Genomic DNA, 25,587 nt, shown 5'->3' with positions numbered 1-25,587 from the left:
AAGCCACTGCTCCAAAACAGCCATAAAAAAAGCCAGACTACGGTTTGCAACTGCACATGGGGACAAAGCTCGTACTTTTTGGAGAAATGTCCTCTGGTCTGATGAAACAAAAATATAACTGTTTGGCCATAATGACCATCGTTATGTTTGGAGGAAAAAGGAGGAGACTTGCAAGCCAAAGAACACCATCCCAACCGTGAAGCAAAGTTTACATTGGCGCGTTATGTTCAGTAATGTTTTGCTTTCAAAACATCCGGTGATTTTGCAGAGCCACATCAATTTACAGAAATACTCATAATAAACATTGATAAAGGATACAAGTGTTATGCATGGAATTATAGATAAACTTCTCCTTAATGCAACCGCTGTGTCAGATTTCAAAAAAGCTTTACGGAAAAAGCACACCATGCAATAATCTGAGTACATCGCTCAGAGACCAAAACAAGCCATACAGATACCCGCCATGTTGTGGAATCAACAGAAGTCCGAAATAGCAATATAAATATTCACTTACCTTTGATGATCTTTATCAGAATGCACTCCCAGGAATCCCAGGAATCCCAGACCCGTCCTTTAAAAAGAGCACACAGGTTGTCGTCCCAGTGACTGGCAGACCACCCCTGTCCACCTGTATCCTAGGGCCCATCCTTTAAAAAGAGCACACAGGTTGTCGTCCCAGTGACTGGCAGACCACCCCTGTCCACCTGTATCCTAGGGCCCATCCTTTAAAAAGAGCACACAGAACAGAAGCAGTTTAACTGCCAAAGCATTTCCAACGCACTCACCTCCATTGTATTGTATACTGTTATTTAAAAATATATATATGTAAAGAAATTGTGCATATCTTAATTTATTTCCTCAATTAACAAACACTAATATGTAGGCACTTCATACGAAGGATTGTTATCTATAACCAGGACCGGCATTACAAAAATATATTTTTTGGGGGAAACAATTATTGTGATTCATCTTATACTGTCCCTGACATCATTACCCCTTAGCAACAGATGTGGGGTACATACACACCCTTCCCCCACAAACAACCACAAGCTCAGATGTTCAACAGTTGTTCAATCCCCGAGCCCAACTCAACAGAAGACTTGATGTGTGAATGCATATACAGTTGCAGCTGTTTGAGAAGGCATGCAAAATTGAGCAAGAATGGGGAGATTTGCTTAACCAATGTCAAGTCCTAGTGATGGAGCTCAGATACACCCCTTTCCCCTGAAACACAAACACACGCTGGTCCCCCGTTGTGACCATTTCCCCAAGCGTCTCTGAGTAGTTAGACCTTTGGATTATTTTGTGCCGCTAGGGTCACAATAATTTGCCCCCTCTCTGATTGTCTGAGTGTGACCCCCTCCCCATGGGTTACTGCAGCTAGTGTTGCCAGCCCTGCCACTACCTGCGTGGGGGTTTCCACCGGAATTCCCACCGGCTAGGTACAAGGTCGTCAAGGTTCTCATTAGCAGCTTTGAGAAATCCTTGTATATTATGCTTACCCACCCGGGGGCTTTGGCTTTGTTGGACCAACACTGCCAGGCAGGCTCAGACTCTTGAGGATTCTGCTTTAGTGGGTCTCTGACCACGTTTATCTTTCTGTATAGGCTGCTTGCAGTAGCCTATAAAACAGATAAAGACTTCTCCTTAGTGTGTCGGTCGCTCAGATGGGTGTCTAGGGTATAGGGTTCGGGAGCGTTCCATCATGATAGGACAATAAATAAATAGACTATTTGTAATTTTTTTTTAAATGTGTATCCCATATCTGCACAAACTGTAAAACTCTCACTGTCACAACTCCTGTTCGCAGACACACATGGGCTCTGGCATTTGCAACCATTTTCCTTTTTCAGTCACTCGCCACACTTTTCCAATCACGAAAACACACACCCCATCTTCCATTACAACAACACTCCCCCACATATACACCCGCACATTCCCACACTGTGCCGTCTATGTCCTCTGTTTGCTGTCTTTTTATCCCTACTATGTTGATTCCTACTTCATTTTGGGCTTTTGAGTACTTTTGTGTTCCAGTGCCTTTATATTTGAAGATTATTATTATTGTTTCAATAATGATCCATTCTTCTAATGCTATCTTTAATCTGTTTCTAAATACTCTAAATTATTTTACAACATTCCCTATCTTGAATGGTATAGTGTATTTGTGGTTTATTTCTTCATCAATTTATGTATTTGATTATTTTCTGTTTTTTTTATTACAATTCCTACCATGGATAGTATTGGGTGTTCCATTATTCGACTCCTCTATGGGAACTTGGTGTTATTTAGAATAGCCATGGAGTAGTCTTGGTGTCTCAGAACAGCTGGTTATCAATGTACAGTTTATCTACTGCGAGAGCTACACGTTTCCCTTTTAGTCTATTCGCTTTGAAGAGTGGGTACAGAACTTTGCGCCGTTCTGCAATTTGCCCAGGTTTTTAACCATTATTTTTATCCTTAAAGAATGCAAATCTGGCAACAATCGGGTGCTCGTTTCTCTGTCCGAAAAGATGTACACTTTTGATTTTGTTGACAGTCTTGCCTGGGATCTGTAACACTCTCTGGATCTTCATCCTCATTCTCTTTTAATACCGTTAGTGCCATATTTTCTCTCATAGATCTAGTCTGTATTTCAAGTAAGGCTCCTCTCAGAAACATATTCTTTAACATCCGTTTCAATAGTATGGACTGTAGCGTTTAGATTTTTTGTTTCTTTCTCTATTGTCGTAGATTTTTCGTCACTCATCTCGAGGCTCGACTTTAACTCCTTTATCTTTACCGACTAGTTCAAGTATGCCCAACTTATCATTCATCGTCTTTAGCAAGACGGTCTCTAGACTTGTGTTGTTTTCCAGATTGAAGCTTATTGCCCACGAGTATGTGGAGTGAAGTGCTAATATTTAGTCAGATTTACAGATATTGAATATTTTATTTTTATCTTGAGGCATTCTGTTCCGCTGTCTTCAGTCTGCCATTGTTCCTCCCTACACTCTGTACTGCTTGGTTGTTTTTTGTTTTGTGAGGGAAGTGTATTCAAATTCCAATACTATTATCCATAATATTATAGCCGGCCCTACACATTCCATTTCCCTAACCAAACTGAGACACTGTCACTCTATGGCCTGCAGAGTTCTGATTCTGTGTTCTTCTGAACTAGGCAGATAATGACGATACACTATCTGGACATGATGCATTATATCATATATACCAGAGCCTTATCGATATACTGTCTAGTAGTGTATTATATTGTATGTCAGGACCATGATAGAGTTGAGTGTGCTTTCTCTGCTCAGGAAAGGAAGTGAGTGGGGAGCAGAATCAGTCAGGAGAAGGGGAATCGACCACCATCACCGAGTTCTTCTCAGGTAATTATGCCTCTCGTTAACACATCTGCGTCTTTAACTTCTTCAAGATTCATGAAAAGGGTTTGGAGATTTGGATTGCCATATAAGTTATAGGCTAGAGTTGGCAAGAGGGTCCATCAAGTTCACTACCTTTAAAACCTTTTAAATGTAATTGTCAAAATGTAGATTTACACCTATATAGACGTACCCAAAAGTAATTATTTACCGAGAGGGCCATCAACAATACCTAGTAATGCTTATACTGTCTGAAAGATTAAAATCTCACCTTTCTGGTAAAACATAGTTATAAATTGCTGAGATGTAGTCACATTTAAGGACAAGCTCAAGTACACAGTACAAATATGATATATATATCTGAAAAATTATATGGGAATAGGACTTGAACTGATTTGAAATGCTTTCTAAATATAGTAACAATCAAATGATAAACTACTTAAAACATTTCACCTTTCTTATAACTGTAAAATAAATATGATCATACTTAGTGATAGTACAACATTGGCACCATTTCATATAACTGATGACCGAGTATTTCTGCCCAGCGTCCTCTGAGCGAAGCACAGACGCCATTCAATTGCCTGCTCACTCGTTGAAACTTCAGCTTTTAGCATGTCTCTCTGTTACCAAGAGAAAGTGGTCTTCTACAAAATTATTTTGTATTTTTTCCGATCAAAACGAACCTACCAATGGGACATTAAAAACTGTAATATCTTGTGTTTCACCGAGTCGTGGCTAAACGACGACATGAATAACATACAGCTGCTTGGGTTTTTCGTGCATCGGGAAGATAGAACAGCTGCCTCCGGTAAGACAAGGGGTGGCGGTCTATGTCTATTTGTAAATAACAGCTGGTGCACAAAATCTAATATTAAGGAAGTCTCAAGGTTTTGCTTGCCTGAGGTAGAGTATCTCATTATAAGCTGTAGACCACAGACTGGAATATGTTCCGGAATTATTCTGATGGTATTGAGAAGTACACAACATCAGTCACTGGCTAGACGCACAGGCATTTCACTTAACTTGCATTAACATCTGCTAACCATGTGTATGTGACCAATAACATTTGATTTGGTTTCATCAATAAGTGCCATAACGCTTGTCACATGTGGCATGGCTTGCAAACTATTACGGACTCCAAAGGGAAGCACGTCCACGAGCTGCCCAGTGACACGAGCCTACAAGACGAGCTAAATGACTTCTATGCTCGCTTCGAGGCAAGCAACACTGAAGCATGCATGAGAGCACCAGCTGTTCCGGACGATTGTGTGATCACACTCTCCGTAGCCGATGTGTGTAAGACCTTTAAACAGGTCAACATTCACAAGGCTGCAGGGCCCGACGGCTTACCAGGACGTGTCTTCACTGACATTTTCAACCTGTCCCTGTAACACCAACATGTTTCAAGCAGACCACTATAGTCCCTGTGCCCAAGAACCCCAAGGTAAACTGCCTAAATGACTACCGATCCAAGGCAGTCACGTCTGTAGCCATGAAGTTCTTTGAAAGGCTGGTCATGGCTCACATCAACACAGTTTATCCCAGATCCACCCTAATTTGCATACCGCCCAACAGATCTACAGATGACGCAATCTGTAGATCTGGACAAAACGAACATCTACGTGAGAATGTTGTTCATTGACTACAGCTCAGCGTTCAACATCATAGTGCAGTCGAAGCTCATTGCTAAGCTAAGGACTAAACACCTCCTTCTGCAACTGGATCCTGGACTTTCTGACGGGCCACCCCCAGGTAGTAAGGGTAGGTAACAACACATCCGCCACGCTGATCCTTAACACGGGGGCCCCTAAGGTGTGAGTGCTCAGTCCCCTCCTGTACTCCCTGTTCACCCATGACTGCACGGCCAGGCAGAACTCCAACACCATCATTAAGTTTTCCGACGACACAACAGTGGTAGGCCTGATCACCAACAACGATGAGACAGCCTGTAGGGAGGAGGTCAGAGACCTGGCAGTGTGGTGCCAGGATAACAACCTCTCCCTCCACGTGATTAAGACAAAGGAGATGATCGTGGACTACAGAAAAAGGAGGGCTGAGCACGCCCCCATTCTCATCGACAAGGCTGTAGTGGAGCAGGTTGAGAGCTTCAAGTTCCTTGGTGTCCACATCACGAATGAACTATCATGGTCCAAACACACTAAGACAGTCGTGAAGAGGGCACGACGACGCCTATTCCCCCTCAGGAGACTGAAAAGATTTGGCATGGGTCCTCAGATCCTCAAAAAGTTATACTGCTGCACTATGAAGAGCATCCTGACTGGTTGCATCACCGCCTGGTGTGGCAAATGCTCGGCCTCCGACTGCAAGGCACTACAGAGGGTAGTGTGTACTGCCCAGTACATCACTGGGGCCAAACTTCCTGCCATTCAGGACCTCTATACCAGGCGGTGTCAGAGGAAGGCCCTAAAAATTGCCAAAGACTCCAGCCACCCTAGTCACAGACTGTTCTCTCTGCTACCGCATGGCAAGCAGTACCGGAGCGCCAAGTCTAGGTCCAAAAGGCTTATGGCTCCCAAGCCATAAGACTCCTGAACAGCTAATCTAATGGCTTCTCAGACTATTTGCATTGACCCCCCCCCCATTTTTACGCTGCTGCTATTCTCTGTTTATCTATGCATAGTCACCTTACCTCTAGCTACATGTACATATTACCTCGACTAATCTGTGCTCCCCACATTGAATCTGTACCGGTACCCTCTGTATATAGCCTCACTACTGTTATTTTATTGTTGCTCATAAATTACAGTATTTGTTATTTTTCACCCCAAAAAAGTTATTTATTTTTTACATCAGTTTATTTTAGTAAATACTTACTTATTTTTCTTAACTGCATTGTTGTCTAAGGGTTTGTAAGTAAGCATTTCACTGTAAGGTCTACACCGGTTCTATTTGGCGCATGTGACAAATTATATTTGATTTGATTTTGAAATAGGGGACTAAATGTTTTTAAATGGTGAAAGCCTACATTGGCGCTCCCCATCTAAAGGCTTCTGTTGACATACTCGAGGCACTGTTCATTCAGATAGGAGAGAAAGGCCAGTGCCTGTTGCGCACTGCAACCTCAGTCATCTTGCAATCTGAGCGGTCAGTCAACATTTTGAAACCATAAAAGTATTTTTTTTTTAACTGTACTGTTTTTGTCATCATTTTTCTGTGTTCGGACCATAGGAATGGTGAAAGGATTATTTTATAAACAGTTCCTCATATGCCATTGAACCCAGAATATCTGTCATGTTCTCTACTGTCTTTTGTTGTCCAGCAGCCAAAGACACAATCCGAGTCATATTAACAACCCATCTTTAGATCTTATCTCTTTCTACATTTCTAAAGGATATTTTCATCTGTCATATGAAACCGCTTGCATTTGCCGTGTGCTTTTCAATCATTTAATTTTGGAACATTTGCGCTTATAGACAACTGCCGTGCCCACATTGCTGCGTTCATAATGTGAAGAAAGCCTAATAGTTTATCAAAATGTGAAGTGAAACGTTTTGATCTGTAGCAGCAGCCTCATTTACTTTTAAAAGTTGTATTTTATGTACAGCTGTTGTATTCATTTGGGATCTATCATCCCACATCTGTCCCAGTTGAGTCTGTTATTTATTTCTCTCACAGAATGACAAGCTGACCAATAGAATAGGTCAACTTTTGTACTATGGAGGATAGTAGATTGACATACAGTAGGTTTGTGCTTTTGCTGTTCGTTACTCATCTTGTTGCCTGACAAAAAGTAAATGTGGACAGTTCTTCTAACATCTTCAATATGCACCTTGGAATTCGATAAGGACGTGTGCCGTTGCATCCCCGATGTTTCTGTCTTCACTTGTAGCCTACTTCGGAGCTGCTAGGCCTGTGGAAAGGAACCGATCATGTGACGGCATTGGCTAATAAGAATTGAGATATCTGAGTGAGCCACCTGAGTGATAGGTGCTTTGGAGCACTGCGATTGGCAGCCGGGAGAAGGGAATTATAATTATTATATTCAGCCCATGGGCACAATGGCCACTTCTTCTGCAAGGCATGGATTGTTTTTGGGGACTTTACATCCACACAAGGGGTCACCGGCGGCCTTAGCCGTCATTGCCACCGGGAAATTCGAGGCCTGGTGCCCTCTATCCAATTATATGGGTACATTTTGATAGACAGCAGAATTCTGAGGAGTTTTTTCTCAACCTCACCACCAATGACCTTGAAATCCAATTTTTAGTCTGAACAATGTTCCTCCCTATGGTCGCTTAGTCCTCTTGTTAAGTTGTTATTGACAGCATTACGATGTTCTCTCGGAATTAAGTGAAAGTACACAATATTAGTGTATTTTATTTTCCTCTTTTGCGGGCCTTGTTTTTTGACCGATTTTACAGTTATTTTTGTTCTCTGTTGTCCAAGCTCTGAGGATCAATGCTCTTTGATCGAGCCTGAGCTCTACTTCGAGTCGAGAACTTGCGCTTATCTCTGTTCAAAGTGCCACTGATAGTGAAAATCCATCGAGGCTCTCTTCGGACAGCACGAGCAGTTCTTTTACTTTATCTCTCTCGCTCTTTCTTGCTCCCCAAGCGCATCTCCCATTCATTTGCACTGAACAACAGTGGACTGCGCAGGGCTTCGCCCGCAAAGTTCAAAGGAAGCCCTTTCAGTTAAGTGGAAATGCACAGGGGATGATAATTCACTGCTCTCCATGCTGCGAGAGAGAAAGAGGGAGGGAGAAAGGATGAAGTAAGTAATGGAGTAACTGAGGAGAGAAAGGAGTGAGTAAACGAGATGAAAAGGAGAGATGAAGGGCAGAGAAGTAGGAGAGCGAGAGCGAGAGAGTAATTACGAGTTTACAGAAGCAGCACAACTGAGTACATTCGTGACTACTAAAACAGAGCTTAAATTGTATTAACTTTGATAAAGTATCAGGACATAGAAATGGGAGTGTGAGGAAGAGAGAGGCAGTGCAAGAGACCGAGATGAATTGCGAGGACGTGTGTTTGTTTGTACGTACGGGTTTGTGTGCGTGTGCGTGTCAAAAGAGAGAAGGTCAGAGCGCCGGCGAGGCTGCTTCCGACTCGCCTCGTTAATTTCCTGACGGCCTCGGCTCATTTCGCAGCAGTTAAGCTAGGTGAGAAAGCAACTGACCCCTAAGGCTAATCCTCCCCCCGCTGCCACCTGCCCCCTCTCTCTCTCTCATACCTCTTTCACTGTCTCGCTTTCATTCTCTCTCCCTTCTCTCTCTTTCACTCTCTCTCCACTCTCTTTATCTGTCTACCACTCTTTCTCCCCCTCTCTCTTACCCCCCTCGCTTCCTCTCTATCTTTGTATATGGTTGCTGCGTTTTCACCATCAGGCCACTCCCATAGGAGCTACAGCTTCATCAAGTCTAGGAGCATACGAAAGGGCATCATCATTAGGTTAGTTTCTGATCGCCCTCCCTAAGTAATTATCCCTCGCCTAGACTCTGGCAGCAGACATAATTGATTTAATGGAGTGTTCTCTCTCTCCACTTCTTTTACGACGCTCAGGAGTATGTTTTCTCTTGTTAAAGATTGGGATACATTTTTGATTAATGGCGTACAACACCGCATAACACTTTTATTGAAATCTGAATGGGATTTAATGTGGAGTGTAAATGGTTAATGTCATAAATGGAGATCCTTTTGTAAGGGGTGTTCTGTTTTTCATCTGCTTGTTTATTTCTGTATCAAGGAGAGAATGTTTCTCTCACCATAGAAAAGACCCAGAGATTGGAGGTGTCAATTTGAAACGATTCTAACTTTTTATCGGTACAGTACATCACACATAAAAGGCCCATAGCCATTTCAGAGAGATTTATTTACCGAAGGTGCCATTGACAGGCATTAAAACACCGAATTTACAGTTTTCCATCTGGTTTTATAATACTTCTGGTCAAATATGTGCGAAAAATCCAATTACGTTTTATTGATCATCAAAACTATCTGGAAGCTTTGGCCTTGAATTTATGAGAGTGGGGTGCAGACGTGATTCAGACCTGATAAATCAAGGTAATTTCAGTTGGCCTCCAGAGGTGGGGTGCTTGTAGAGGTGAGCCTCTACCTCCTTCATCCATCCATCCATTCCTCTCTCTTTCACCCTCTCTCTGATGATTTAATCATGGCGTTCGCTTAGGGACCATACCTTGAAAATGATGTATATCTTAAAGGGTGCCCGGTCGACTGGAACAGAAAACAGACATGCATTTAAATGTCCCCCCAAATTCTTCATCCTTTTTATACCTTCATTGATAGATGTTGAACCTGGTTAGTAATGTTAAAGAAGCATTACTCTACTCTACCATAATGGCTTTTTCCTGGCTGTGGCTTAAGACGAACGGTCGTTATTGTGGTTTAGAGTGATTCCATATGAAACCAGGACAAAAAAATACAAGGATTTGGGGGATTTTCATGACATTTATATATAAAAGCATAATTGAGAAATAATGTATCAAAGTTGGCATATTTCTGACATTTTGGCCTTACCTTGGCCTCCTTTAAGACTCCATAATATTTCATCTGTAGGTGCTACAAAGAAACAACCACTTGCTCTGTAATATGAGTAGTATTTTAATTTCAGTTAAAAAAAAATACATTAATTTATGAATATTGTAAAATATAAACATGAATATTGAAAAAACACATTTTGGATTTGGCTAATATATACAGTAAAGGCCTATCAATGTCCCAGAGTGGGATATCTGCTCCTTTAAGGGTTATGATCCAATTTGTAAGCATTACAACAGAGTGAATGGGAAAATGGATTCAAAATGATCACCCTCTGCTGGTAATTTGCAGGATGTGCAATGATACAAGTAAAAGAAGGGCTGTGATTGGTTACATTGCCTTCTATTCCATTTTCTCTGTATAAAATGGGCCATAACTTTAAAACTAGCAGAGATCCCACTCTGAAACTTTGATATACCCATAGAATATGTTCAACAATATAGAACAATTAGCAAAATCCAAAATGGTGTGTTATCAATATTCATTTTTATATTTTTAAATATTTTGATCAATGTAAAAAAAATTTTTTTTTTATTGAAATTAAAATACTACTCATACTGTATTACAGAGCAAGCGGTATAACTTTGACACCAATGTTTGCTTTGTACACTGAACAAAAATATAAACGCAACATGCAGCAATTTCAAAGATTTTACTGAGTTACAGTTCGAAGGAAATCAGTCAATTTGAAATAAATAAATTAGGCCGTAGTCAATGGATTTCACATGACTGGGTGGCAGGTAGCCTAGTGTTTAGAGCGTTGGGCCAGTAACCGAAAGGTTGCTGGATAGAATCCTCGAGCTGACAAGGTAAAAATCTGTCGTTCTGCCCCTGAGCAAGCCAGTTAACCCACTATTCCCTGGGCGCCGAAGACGATTATGGCAGCCCCTTGCACCTGCTCCTTCGGATAGACTTGATCAGGTTGATGATTGTGGGCTGTGGAATGTTGTCCCACTCCTCTGCAATGGCTGTGCAAAGTTGCTGGATATTGGCGGGAACTGGAACACGCTGTAGGACACGTCAATCCAGAGAATCCTAAACATGCTCATTGGGGTGACATGTCTGAGTATGCAGGCCATGGAAGAACTGAGACATTTTCAGCTTCCAGGAATTGTATACAGGTCCTTGCGACATGGGCCCGTGAATTATCATGCTGAAACATGAGATGATGGCGGTGGAGAAATGGCACGACAATGGGCCTCAGGATCTCTATCGATAAAATGCAATTGTGTTTGTTGTCCGTAGCTTTTGACTGCCCATACCATAACCTCACCGCTACCATGGGGCACTCTGTTCACAACGTTGACTTCAGCAAACCGCTTGCCCACCTGACGCCATCTGCCCAGTACTGTTGAAACCTGGATTCCGTGAAGAGCACACTTCTCCAGCATTTCAGGGGCCATTGAAGGTGAGCATTTGCCCACTGAAGTCAGTTACGACGCCAGTCAGGTCAAGACCCAGGTGAGGACAACAAGCACTCAAATGAACTTCCCTGAGACTGTTTCTGACAGTTTGTGCAGAAATTCTTCGGTTGTGGAAACCCACAGTTTCGTGGCTGATCTCAGACGATCCCACAGGTGAAGAAGCCGGATGTGGAGGTCCTGGGCTGGCGTGGTTACATGTGTTGTGAGGCCGTTTGGACGTACTGCCAAATTATCTAAAACAACGTTGGAGGTGGCTTATGGTAGAGAAATAAACATTTAATTATCTGGCAACAGCTCTGGTGGGCATTCCTGCAGCCAGGATGACAATTGCACGCTCCCTCATAACTTGAGACATCAAATGTTATTAGTCACATGTGCCGAATACAACAGGTGTAGACCTTACAGTGAAATGCTTTCTTACAAGCCCCTAACCAACAATGCAGTTTAAAAAATACAAATAAGAATAAGAAATAAAAGTAACAAGTAGTTAAAGAGCAGCAGTAAAATAACAATAGCGAGACTATATACAGGGCGTACCGGTGCGGGGGCACTGGTTAGTCGAGGTAATATGTACATGTATGTAGAGTTATTAAAGTGACTATGCATAGATAATAACAGAGTAGCAGCTGCGTAAAAGAGGGGGGGAGTCTTATGGCTTGGGGATAGAAGCTGTTAAGAAGCTTCTTGGACCTAGACTTGGCGCTCTGGTACCGCTTGCCGTACGGTAGCAGAGAGAACAGTCAATGGCTAGGGTGGCTGGAGGCTTTGGCAATTTTTAGGGCCTTCCTCTGACACCGCCTGGTATAGAGGTCCTGGATGTCAGGAAGCTTGGCCCCAGTGATGTACTGGGCCGTACGCACTACCCTATGTAGTGCCTTGCAGAGTAGTTGCCATACCAGGCAGTGATGCAACCAGTCAGAATGCGCTCAATGGTGCAGCTGTAAAACCTTTTGAGGATCTGAGGACCCATGCCAAATCTTTTCAGTCTCCTGAGGGGGAATAAGCTTTGTCGTGCCCTCTTCACGACTGTCTTAGTGTGTTTGGACCATTCTAGTTTGTTGTTGATGTGGACATCAAGGAACTTGAAGCTCTTCTTCTGCACCACTACCGCCCCGTCAACGAGAATGGGGGCGTGCTCGGTTATCCTTTTCCTGTAGTCCACAATCATCTCCTTGGTCTTGATCACGTTGAGTGAGAGGTTGTTGTCCTGGCACCACACGGCCAGGTCTCTGAACTCTTCCCTATAGGCTGTCTCGTAGTTGTCGGTGATCAGGCCTACCACTGTTGTGTCATCAGCAAACTTCATGGTAATCCTTCTGGTCTTGTGTCCTTGTGAATATTGACCTGTTTAAAGGTCTTACTCACATCGGCTGCGGAGAGCGCGATCACACAGTCGTCCGGAACAGCTGATGCGCTCATGCTCAGTGTTATTTGCCTCGAAGCGTGCATAGAAGTAGTTTAGCTTGTCTGGTAGGCTCGTGTCACTGGGCAACTCTCGGCTGTGCTTCCCTTTGTAGTCTGTAATGATTTGCAAGCCCTGCCACATCTGACGAGTGTCGGAGCCGTTGTAGTACGATTCGATCTTAGTCCTGTATTGACACTTTGCCTGTTTTGATGGTTTGTCGGAGGACATAGCAGGATTTCTTATAAGCTTCCAGGTTAGAGTCCCGCTCCTTGGAAGTGGCAGCTCTACCCTTTAGCTCAGTGTGGATGTTGCCTGTAATCCATGGCTTCTGGTTGGGGTATGTACGTACGGTCACTGTGGGGACGACGTCATCGATGCACTTATTGATGAAGCCAATGACGGATGTGGTGTACTCCTCAATGCCATCGGAAGAATCCCAGAACATTTTCCAGCCTGTGCTAGCAAAACAGTCCTATAGTATAGCATCTGCTTCATCTGACCACTTTATTGACCGAGTCACTGCTGCTTCCTGCTTTAATTTTTGCTTGTAAGCTGGAACCAGGATGATAGAATTATGGTCAGATTTGCCTAAATAAGGGTGAGGGAGAGCTTTGTACGCTTCTCTGTGTGTGGAGTAACGGTGGTCTAACATGCTGATAGAAATTTGGTAAAACAGATTTAAGTTTCCCTGTATTAAAATCCCCGGCCACTAGGAGCGCGTTTTGGATGAGCGGTTTCCTGTTTGCCTATGGCGGAATACAGCTCATTGAGTTCCTTACATATATGCATAGCAGCAACATTATGTACAAAATAAGTAAAATAATGACTTGCAAAAAATGAAAATAAAAACACAATCGGTTAGGAGCACGTAAAACGTCAGCCATCTTCTCCGGCGCCGTCTCTCACATATGTGGCGTTGTGTGACAGAACTCCACATTTTAGAGTGGCCTTTTATTTTCCCCAGCACAAGGTGCACCTGTGTAATGATCATGCTGTTGAATCTGCTTCTTGATATGCCACACCTGTCAGGTGGATGGATTATCTTGGCAAAGGAGAAAGGCTCACTTACAGGGATGTAAACAAATTTGAGCACAACATTTGAGAGAAATAAGCTTTTTGTGCGTATGGAACATTTCCGGGATGTTTTATTTCAGCTCATGCAACATGGGACCAACACTTTTATCAGGATAAGGTAAGACCCAGATGCAGACCGTGTCGAAGTAACTGTAACGGCAGCCTTCCTCCTCTTCACGAGAAGAGGAGGTGTAGCAGGGATTGGACCAACACGCAGCGTAGCCAGTGCTCAACATGTTTAATTAAGACGATAAACAGTGAACACTTACAAATACAAAATAACAAAATGTGGCAAACCGATACAGCCCTATCTGGTGCAGAGAAAACACAAAGACAGGAAACAACCACCCACAAATCCCCAACACAAAACAAGCCACCTATATATGATTCCCAATCAGGGACAACGATTGACAGCTGCCTCTGATTGAGAACCCTATTAGGCCGAACACAGAAACAGACAAACTAGACACACAACATAGAATGCCCACCCAGCTCACGTCCTGACCAACACTAAAACAAGCACAACACACAAGAACTATGGTCAGAACGTGACAGTAACAATGTTTATTACAGCAACAGAGGCAAAGGCACAGGACGGCGGTCAGGGGCAGGCAGAGTGGTCAGGCGGGCGGGTTCAGGACAGGCAAGGGTCAAAAACCAGGAGGGCGAGAAAAAGACAGGCTGGGAAAAGACCGGAGCTGACAGGACAAACGCTGGTAAGCTTGACAAACAAGACCAACTGGCAACAGACAAACAGAAAACACAGGTATAAGTACACGGGATAATGGGGAAGATGGGCAACACCTGGAGGGGGGTGGAGACGAGCACAAAGACAGGTGAAACTGATCAGGGCGTGACAACTTTACATGTTGCATTTATATTTTTGTTAAGTGTAGCACCTCGACCTACATTATGGAGTCTTAAAGGAGACCTGGGTAAGGACAAACTCATAAAAATTCCTAGTTTGATCAATTATTTATCAAATATGCTTTTTAGAGACAGCCTTATTCTGAAAGGGATTAAATAAAACATTTTCCTCATCAATCTACACACAATACCACATAATGACTAAGCAAAAACAGTTTTATTTTATTTTTGCGAATGTATTAAAAATAAAAACCTGATATTACATTGACATAAGTATTCAGACCCTTTACCCAGTACTTTGTTGAAGCACTTTTGGCATTACAAGCTTTGCACACCTGTATTTGGGGAGTTTCTCCCATTCTTCTCTGCAGAATCTCTCAAGCACAGTCAGGTTGGATGGGGAGCATCGCTGCACAGCTATATTCAGGTCTCTCCAGAGATGTTAGATCGGGTTCAAGTCTGGGCTCTGGCTGGGCCATTCAAGAACATTCAGAGACTTGTCCCGAAGCCATTCCTGCGTTGTCTTGGCTGTGTGCTTAGGGTCGTTGTCCTGTTGGAAGGTGAACCTTCACCTCAGGTTCAGTCTTCAGTACCTTTCAGTTCACTTTTAGAAACACGAGTTTGGCCAGAGTCTGTGACTTCAGGCTCATGCGATGGTGCCTGGAGATCAGGCCAGCATCGGAGAATACCATCTCCGCCCTTGCTGAGACACTGAGGATGCTAAACACCCTTCAGGCGACTCTTGCCAGGCTGGGCAGAGTGGTTGGCCAAAAGGTTTTTAGGCAAATAACTTTCCACATTCTAGAATGATTCTTTAGTTGTGGACACTACATCACCGCACTCCCGCTCTTGCTCTTGGTCCTCCTCATCTTTGTCACCTTGATTATGCACCTGTTTTAACAGTTTCTTTCTGAAAACTACATGACAGTAGCTCAAGCAAGGGTCTATAGCAGCACACAAGTAGCCTACAAATGCATGCTGGGCTGGTCATGCCTTGAGCTGGCGAAGTGAAGTGAGCGGTACTTGAGCGGTACTGGAGCGAAATTGAAGCGGGCGAGAAGGCCTCACTCCAGTCAAATTGGGCATGCTCTGCTCACATACTCTGATCCATTGAAAGTGGAACACATCACCATTTGTGCTCCACTCATCATTCATTATGGTTACAAAGTAAATGCTCAAACTAAAATTTTTAACTAAAAGGGTTCCGTGTGGCTCAGTTGGTAGAGCATGGCATTTGCAACGCCAGGGTTGTGGGTTCGATTCCCAGGAGGGACCAGTATGATGAACATATATGCATTCACTACTGTAAGTCAGAGAGTCTGCTAAAATGTAAAATCCAGGCCTCCCGGGTGGCGCAGTGGTCTAGGGCACTGCATCGCAGCGCTAGCTGTGCCACCAGAGTCTCTGGGTTCGCGCCCAGGCTCTGTCGCAGCCGGCCGCGACCGGGTGGGGCGACGCAAAATTGGCCTAGCGTCGTCCGGGTTAGGGAGGGTTTGGCCGGTAGGGATATCCTTGTCTCATCGCGCTCCAGCGACTCCTGTGGCGGGCCGGGCGCAGTACGTGTTAACCAACGGGGCCAGGTGCACGGTGTTTCCTCCAACACACTGGCGCGCTGTGTTAAGAAGCAGTGCGGCTTGGTTGGGTTGTGCTTCGGAGAACGCATGGCTTTCGACCTTCGTCTCTCCCGAGCACGTACGGGAGTTGTAGCGATGAGACAAGATAGTAATTACTAGCGATTGGATACCACGAAAATTGGGGAGAAAAGGGGGTAAAATTAAAAAATTAAAAAAAGTCAAATCCAAATGCCCGTTTTATGCATGTCCCTGTCAAAACGCATCAAAAATGCATTTCTCGTCCACATGTAAGCAATCCATATTCCCCTCAATTATTGACAAAACTGGTTGCACTGTGTAAAGGAAAACATGCACACCTGCTGAGCTGTCCTGCACCAACACTCTTATATACTTAAGTTAATGAGAAAGCCCGGCAATCAGAGAAGCAGGCTCAGGCATATTCTATGCTGTGAGGTGCAGCTTGTTACTCCAGCATGTTAATTGGCTGTAGCGCAGCACAGACACCCAGACACAGGCATTAAACCTGAGGGGAGTTGGTAAAACAAGGCCTCGGATTTGAAACACAGGGACCATATGCTCCATGTCAATCCCTTTACGGCTAAGGACAAAACTGGTGCACGGCAGGGAATGCTTGATTTGAAAATGAATGGGCCCTGTTTTCCCCCCTCTTCTGCCACTTCAAGTCCAGGTAGTAGATACCGGACCTTATCAGATATGTAGTTGGTGCTGTATATTAACTCATTTGCATGGGTTCTAACTTGAACAATTATTTTGTAAGTTTACAATTGTACAATTTATGCTCTCTGCATATAAAATCCACGAAGACTGCCGGAAAGTCCCGAATGCAAGATGGTAATTTCTATGACTCACACGGTGGAGGAACATATTGCCTGTAGCCTACTGTACATGGCAAGCTGGTGCTCACCCAGTGGCTGTGAGGATGTTTCTACAATATTCACAACATATTGACACAATTACGATATTTATAGAATAAAAATCTAATTTCATCAATTACATGTGTAAAACGTTATGAGTGAACGTTAGCAAGCCAGCAGCAGATGAAACAGAAAGTGAATTCTATCCTCCTTCTCTCCACGGTTTTAGCTTGTGTCTATCACTGTCTAACTGGATAGGTTTGGGATATTTTCTAGTCCATACCAGTGACAAACATAGCTATGTTATCGACATATGGCAGTACACAAACAAAATCTAGCTCACTTATTTTGATAGCTAGAAGGATAGCCACAAATTCATTCAGAAATGGAGGAAGAGGATAGCTAGCTCTAAGCAAGCTAACGTCATCTGCTTCAACAAAAAAAAAAAACGATACAATCCACCCCTCCAAAGAAAGCATGGCTCCGGGGCTTCTCCGAAATGCTACCCGATCCACGATCAGATCCATGGCCCGAAGGATTGCATTTCAGTTTAGCCCGCACTCAGAAGGCCGTATAGAAAACTGCCCCTGAGCCACAGAACGACTGAATTATCGCAACTTGCAGCCCCCACAAACACATTAAAAACTATGGTTTCCATATTCCATTCCTAAATCTGTTGGACTGTAGGCAATATATTCCAGATGCCCTAGCCCATAGCAGATATAGCAGAATAAAATGATGCTGTAAGTCTCCATCAACCTGCGTGGATCCATCTGACCAACCATCCACACACACAGACACACACACACAGAGCCCGAGTACAGACAACCAGCAGCTCCCAAAACACAATTCACGGTGAGCTCCAGAAATGAACTTTCCAGATTGACCAAAATCCACAATCCACACCTCCAAAGAAAGCCTGGCTGCTGGGCTTCTCTGAAATGCTGCTTGCATTTACCCGGTTTACTTCCATGCCAGTGACAATGCTCAGTCACTGCTGGTGCTACTGGCTGTTTGAGATGTTTTAGAAGCCATGTTAATGGTAGGGACAGCATCTACTTTGAGAAGAAACTTCTTGCTGAAGCCTTCCTTCCATTATTGATAGCTGTGGAAGTTCTCAGGAATGAAATTTGAAGACGTCCAATTCACCTACCTCATTCTCACAAATGTATCCCACTTTTTTTACGACGTTTTTCATTCACCATGTGACGCTGACCGCAGGGCGTTGTGGGATTGTTTCCGAAGTTAGAGCTGATTTGAAGTAAACCTCAAAGTTTGTAATTTGGAAATGTTTTTTTGGGGTGCTCTAAGTTACTATTATATGCATTTCTGGCATTGGGAAATAAGTGCTACACTGCTTCTGCAGCCACAACGTCCCTCCTCCCACTTTTACTGCTGTTCCTCTGGCCGTGGATGAGGAGACCTTGCAGTTATAGCGCGGCTAATTTAATTAAATATTGGTGTGTCCTTGTTGCTAGAGCAGTGGGAGGTGCCCGGCAGATCTTGATTGAGTCGTGCATGCAGACCAAACTGTTAGATTTTTAGGGTTCATGGTTTATGGGTTTGTCTGAATTTAAAAGTAAAACCCCAGCTGTGTATGCCTCTGTATTTTGACCAATCAGGCTTTGTCTAACCTTTAAAGGGGAAGGTATTGCATGAAAGTTTTGAGAACAGATACCTTTTAATGGATCCTTTTCCAACGTGAGTTGTCAGTCTAGCTGAATAGATGTTTTATTATCACGGGCAGATCAGTTGAGGTTCTAGGTGACTTTGACTGTCTTGAACGCTCTTCTCTGGCAAAACAGCTCGGTGCGATAGTCCTTCACCTGGCGTTCATCTTGGGTTTTAGTGTTATTAAAAGGGACACCTTGATGTTTGAGGTCACGACCCTATCGCTTACATTTGAACTGAACCGTTACAGGACCTGCTGGGCTCTCACACCCAAACAATCTGACACCAGCAGCCAGAGTATACAACCCCACTAAAAACAATGTTTTGAAAAGAGAGTTGAGTCGCAATAGCCTGTCAGTACAAGGACGGATGTTGGAGAATGGATTTGGAGCGACTGACTGACTGTTGACTGAAGAAAAGGAAGAGGTTAGAGACAGCAGTTTGGTGACATAAGTGATGACAAGACCGCACAGCATAATTAAAGCAATAGAGGCTCTGAGTGAATCTCGAATTTCAAGGTTGATAATTCACTATATGATAATTGGAATGTGTCTATTGAAAACAAAATTATTTCACACTCACATCCATTACAGATGATGTCTGTCCTTATATGTATGTTTTGTTCTGACTTGACTTGATGTGGCAGGTCATTTTATGAAGCCCTTTCAAACCCCCCTGTAACTCTATTGAAGTCATATTAAAGAACTTACAGTACAGAGACTGATGCTTTTCTTCTGCAGAAAACGTATGTCCTTCAAACATTTTCACCCATGTAGCTATTCTCAAAGTAGGCATTTAATTTTTTGCTGTCCCTGGAAAAAGTAGGCTATGCGGAAGCTTGTGCGATTTTCTGTTATCAGAATGAACAACTTTTCGGTCACAAATATTCAGTGGTTACGTTACTCTATTGAAGTCATATAAAATAACTTACGGGACGTAGACTAATATTTTTTACTGTTCCGGTAAAAAGTAAGCGTAGGCATATGCAATTTTCTATTATCACAACGAACAACTTTTTGGTCATGAATATTGTTCCTTGGTTGGGAAAAGACTCCCTCATAAGGTGAAATTATGGTATTTTTCAATGCTTTGGATAAAGGAAGAGCAGTGTCGGGAATCTGGATATGATTTTATCTTACAGTATATCAGTATATAACCTTTGTGTAAAAGACATCAAATATTTTTAGTGACAAGTCAAATGGTTCACGTTCTCACCAAAAGGGCAACTTCCCATACTTTGAAGCAAACACTCTTCAAGGCATCTTCCCCAGTATTTGTTGACGGAACGCTTGAATTGAGGGTGGTGAGGATTTGTTGTATTTCAGACATCAAAGAGCAATGAGCATGACAGCTGCAAATTGGTGGTGGGTGAGAATTTAGTATATATATAAAAAAAATTGCAGCTAAATCTGTCTACTTGGGCTGGTTATATTCAGAGTGGCTGACACATAGACGTGAGTAATATTTAACTGTAAACCTCATTTCAAATGGTTAAATCCAGCTTGCTAGGTCGATAAAGCCAATAAATTTTCTCTAAAGAGAATGCCCACCTCTTATGTGATGACTAGCCCATGAAATGGGATATAATCAAAGCTAATGCTCAAAAATGTTATGTCTGAACAGTATGTTTTTTTACAGGCACTAATGTACTCCATTGTGCTGCTTCTGTAAACTCTTAATTACTCCTTCTCTCCTACTTTTCTATCTTTTATCTCTCATTTTCCTCTAGTTTACTTACTCCTTTCTCACCTTCTCTCCAAAACTCAATTGTTCTCTCCGTACCTACTCTTTCATCCCCGATTCTTGGCAACAACCCTGTATTTACCCCCTTTCTCTCTTGACCTTCCATTATCCTCTCTCCCTCCCTTTCCCCACACCCCCGCCCCTCTTCCCTCAGTGTCCTCTCTACCCCTCTCTCCTCCTCAACCCCTTTCTCTCTCCCTTCCATTATCCTCTCGTCTCTCTCTTTCCCCTCACTCACGCTCCCTTTCTCGCTCTGCCTCTTCCCTCAGTGTTCACTCTCCTGGGGTGCAGGAGAGTATGCTAATTAGCCGCTGGCTGCGCAGTGCCGGGAGGTCAAACGATCCTAGCCAGCAGCATACCACCCTGCATCCCACGGATGGCTTGCCTCTGAAGCTAAGTAGGGTTGGTCCTGGTCAGTTCCTGGATGGGAGACCAGATGCTGCTGGAAGTGGTGTCGGAGGGACAGTAGGGGGCACTCTTTCCTCTGGTCTAAGGAGATCCCAGGGCAGTGAAGTGGATATTGCGCTGTGTAGGGTGCTGTCTTTCGGATTGGACGTTAAACATGTGTCCTGACTCTGTGGTCATTTAAAATCCCATGGCACTTATCGTAAGAGTAGGGATGATAACTCTGGTGTCATGACTAAATTCCCAACCTGGCCCCATTCCATCATGGCCACCTAATCATCCCCCTCATTCCTTAATTGGTTATATCACTCCTCACCTCTGTAGCTAATGTGTGGTGAGTGTTCTGGCACAAGAAAACGGTCGCTGTGCATCATCCAGGTGGTGGATGAGGTGCGTTTTCCTCCTACTATGTAAAGTGCTTTGAGTACCTCGTTTGGTAGAAAAGCGCTATATAAATCCAATCAGTAATAAACACATGGGATGTGTTTGGCTTCCATATTAGGATATCATCAGTTGTCGTACATGTGGGCTAGCATCATGTAACGATATTACTTGATGTTATTTGCTGAAGATACGTGTGGTCTTCTATATCTGGAGATGCAGCCCCTATTTTAGCGCCAACCCCATCAAGGTAAATCCTATTTTTCTCTGCAAAATGGTATCCTCTTGAGTTCTTTTCTTTTCTTAAAAACAACGGCAAATTGCACTAATGAGCGATTTCCCTCCCTTTGTGCTTTTGTGCCTTATTGTACAGTACCAATGGTTCCACTCCACCACTCTCAGTGAGCTAGCTAGCTGAAGTCATCGCTATTTCAGCGTCGGATGCATTAAGTAAATGAGCCTCTCGACCAGAGAAAGCGCTGCCTGAGCACTGCCAGAAAAGGGCTCTCATCCACTTAACGCTTCCTTAAATGATGCCATACGGAGTCACCGTGCCCGTGGTTTCCAGGGAGACGCAATACCAAAAAAACGAAAGGAAAATAAATAACAGCCTGACTGAGACAAAGTATAAGGCAGACTTGTACTGTAGGGTTTCACTTGAACTGTTTAGCTACAATGAATTATAATATAATAGAAAAGGAACAGAAGGATTATAAAAAGGATGTATGATGTCACATAGCGTATTTAATTGGTTTATGCTATTTGTGTCTTACACATCTGCTTTTGTACAAAAAAATATATATCCCCCAATCACAGGACTCTATGCTGGACAAGAGGAGGACTCCACCCCTCCTCCAGCCAATCAGAGGGTGGAAGAAGGCCAAGCTAAATTCCAAAATCTACTGTTGGCCCCTCCCCCTCATGACTTCATCCCTTATCAGCTGATGGATGAGCTGAAGGTGAATGGTTTTACTATGACCTTTCTCACAAAGTATTGTCTAGCTTTCAATCAAAGTCAGACAGCCACATATTAGGAATTAGTTGTAGATGATCCGTTGCATAATTATTTTTGAATAATCTGAGGTGTTCATTTTGGGGGGTAGATAATCATTAACCACAGCTTGCACTGTTATTGCAGTTATTTGTGTGACCAAGTGTAGTTGTCTCTATACTTATGTAAAGTGTTAATGATCAAGATGGTTCATTTCTATGATATTTTTATTCACAGAGAAACATAAAGAAGCCGTCCAACAGAGCCCCAACTGATAGACCGGGCCTCTCCCAGGACAAGAACTCAGAGCGCAGGTATGTACCACGCATGCACACACACGCACACTTGAAAACTTGAAAAACGCGTTTTCCAATCTCAAGAGGTTAAATAACTAAATGACTACAGTAATTGCATATTAAATGGCAAATAAAGTAACAGGGTTGACTGTGACAGGGTTGATGATTTCTGCTTAAATATGCCTTGTGACAAGGGGAATGCAAGCTTCACCCCAAAAAATGTAATTAGTCAACTATTTCTAGCCTTTCTGTCTATGGGTAACAGGGTTGATGTGTTATGCTCGACCCGCTTAGTTTCCCACCACAAAACACCAGAAAATTGCTAAAAAGAATAGAAGCAGCTCACCTGCTTTTACTCTATGGTTTGACTATATGTTAAATGTTTCATTTGAGAAAAATATTTTAAAAGGAATAGTTTTACCATATTAAAATGAGAGTTCAGGTCACGTAACAGGGTTGACCTTAAAATGAGGGACAGACGTAAATGAATCACAAATCAATATTAAATCAATAATAATCTTCAGAAATGACTGTCAAAGCAACAGAAAAACGAGGGCTTTACAATGATGGTGAAACTTGGAGAAATGTGTGAATAAAGTGGATTGATGGATGGACATGTCAAAATGCATATTCATATTAAAAATACGATTTATTGAATTCTCTACTTAAAATATCAAAGGGACTAATTTCATGGAATGACCCACATCTCTACGCATGCAGGTGTTTTGACATTGTTTGATGCTATATACACATCAGCACCCGAAACAGAGAAACAGTATTTATGTAGCATGTTATTTGGCGGCAAAGAACCAACAGAGCCGTCTGATTATCCTTTGTGCACTCAACATTTTGTGTAATGGAACAATTAGTTGTACACCATGACCAGCCACTCTGTAGCGCTAGCATTTCAAAATGGTGGATTTAAGGTAATTGCAGCACACTCACCTGCAGCTACTTAATGGAATCATGTACTGTAGGGACAGATGGCTGGGGGTACTGGAATAGGGAACGTGCATCATTAACTCAATTAGCCTGCCAATGGAGGTTGAGGAGGCCTTTGTGCGCTCTCTCCCGCAGATTTGACACTAATACACAATACATTTTCATTTCTCCAATTCCCCATCCCTTCATCCCGCCCACTTCTCTTTGTTGTCCCTCCTTCCTGTGTTCCACCATCTGCACATACTTTGAGAGCTGTGCAAGCCATTGGGGCACCAGCTCCTCTTTGACTGACAATAAAAACATGTTTTATTATAGAGATTTTTTGGAAGAGTGGAAATTCTATTGTTTTCAGCTGAAACACAATGCCTAGAGCTTACCCATGATGTTGCACAACGATTGAAGTCAATAAGTCATAGTTTTAGTCAAATTATGATATATTTGGGCGTGAAGTGGGAAATCCGAAGGGCTAATACTTTTCAGTTTCTTTTCAAGGCTGGGGTTTATTTGAATGTTACCACCCACCAGCATGGCATTGTTTATTAATCAGAAACAGTGACAAAGTTATTCTTCTTCGCGACTGAATTTAGCCAAACAGTCTTGCGTCCACTTGGTCACCTGAGCTATGGAACAAATAAAAATATGGGGTGCAAGTTTGTTTTTGCACCTCTCTATTTTTCTTACCAGAAAATGTTCATAATTTGTCAATGTTCACTTATGTTTGAGCTATTCTGTATTAAAAACATATACACTGCTCAAAAAAATAAAGGGAACACTAAAATAACACATCCTAGATCTGAATGAATGAAATATTCTTATTAAATACTTTTTTCTTTACATAGTTGAATGTGCTGACAACAAAATCACACAAAAATGATCAATGGAAATCACATTTATCAACCCATGGAGGTCTGGATTTGGAGTCACACTCAAAATTAAAGTGGAAAACCACACTACAGGCTGATCCAACTTTGATGTAATGTCCTTAAAACAAGTCAAAATGAGGCTCAGTAGTGTGTGTGGCCTCCATGTGCCTGTATGACCTCCCTACAACGCCTGGGCATGCTCCTGATGAGGTGGCGGATGGTCTCCTGAGGGATCTCCTCCCAGACCTGGACTAAAGCATCCGCCAACTCCTAGACAGTCTGTGGTGCAACGTTGGTGGATGGAGCGAGACATGATGTCCCAGATGTGCTCAATTGGATTCAGGTCTGGGGAACGGGGGGGCCAGTCCATAGCATCAATGCCTTCCTCTTGCAGGAACTGCTGACACACTCCAGCCACATGAGGTCTAGCATTGTCTTGCATTAGGAGGAACCCAGGGCCAACCACACCAGCATATGGTCTCACAGGGGGTCTGAGGATAATGGCAGTCAGGCTACCTCTGGCGAGCACATGGAGGGCTGTGCGGCCCCCCAAAGAAATGCCACCCCACACCATGACTGACCCACCGCCAAACCGGTCATGCTGGAGGATGTTGCAGGCAGCAGAACGTTCTCCACGGCGTCTCCAGACTCTGTCACGTCGGTCACATGTGCTCAGTGTGAACCTGCTTTCATCTGTGAAGAGCACAGGGCGCCAGTGGCGAATTTGCCAATCTTGGTGTTCTCTGGCAAATGCCAAACGTCCTGCATGGTGTTGGGCTGTAAGCACAACCCCCACCTGTGGATGTCGGGCCCTCATACCACCCTCATGGAGTCAGTTTCTGACCGTTTGAGCAGACACATGCACATTTGTGGCCTGCTGGAGGTCATTTTGCAGGTCTCTGGCAGTGCTCCTCCTGCTCCTCCTTGCACAAAGGCGGAGGTAGCGGTCCTGCTGCTGGGTTGTTGCCCTCCTACGGCCTCCTCCACGTCTCCTGATGTACTGGCCTGTCTCCTGGTCGCGCCTCCATGCTCTGGACACTACGCTGACAGACACAGCAAACCTTCTTGCCACAGCTCGCATTGATGTGCCATCCTGGATGAGCTCCACTACCTGAGCTACTTGTGTGGGTTGTAGACTCCGTCTCATGCTACCACTAGAGTGAAAGCACCGCCAGCATTCAAAAGTGACCAAA

At 43.4% G+C, this 25,587-nt stretch overlaps 1 protein-coding gene across 3 annotated transcripts in view; it reads left to right on the top strand.

The window, feature by feature from the left end:
* The window catches only part of LOC139542078 (MORN repeat-containing protein 1-like), an 84,440-nt gene that overhangs the window by 32,577 nt on the left and 26,276 nt on the right, over positions 1 to 25,587 (top strand). For 2 of the 3 annotated variants that reach the window (XM_071347098.1, XM_071347096.1), the window contains 3 exons: positions 3,297 to 3,368; positions 22,119 to 22,261; positions 22,531 to 22,607. In XM_071347098.1, coding sequence (XP_071203199.1) covers positions 3,297 to 3,368; positions 22,119 to 22,261; positions 22,531 to 22,607 — 292 coding nt within the window. The remainder of the gene's footprint in view (positions 1 to 3,296; positions 3,369 to 22,118; positions 22,262 to 22,530; positions 22,608 to 25,587) is intronic. The other variant, XM_071347097.1, reaches the window with a different exon arrangement.

Source organism: Salvelinus alpinus, chromosome 17 (genome assembly GCF_045679555.1).
Source record: "Salvelinus alpinus chromosome 17, SLU_Salpinus.1, whole genome shotgun sequence".
Classification (NCBI taxonomy): domain Eukaryota; kingdom Metazoa; phylum Chordata; class Actinopteri; order Salmoniformes; family Salmonidae; genus Salvelinus; species Salvelinus alpinus.
This window is presented reverse-complemented; position numbering and strand designations above follow the sequence as displayed.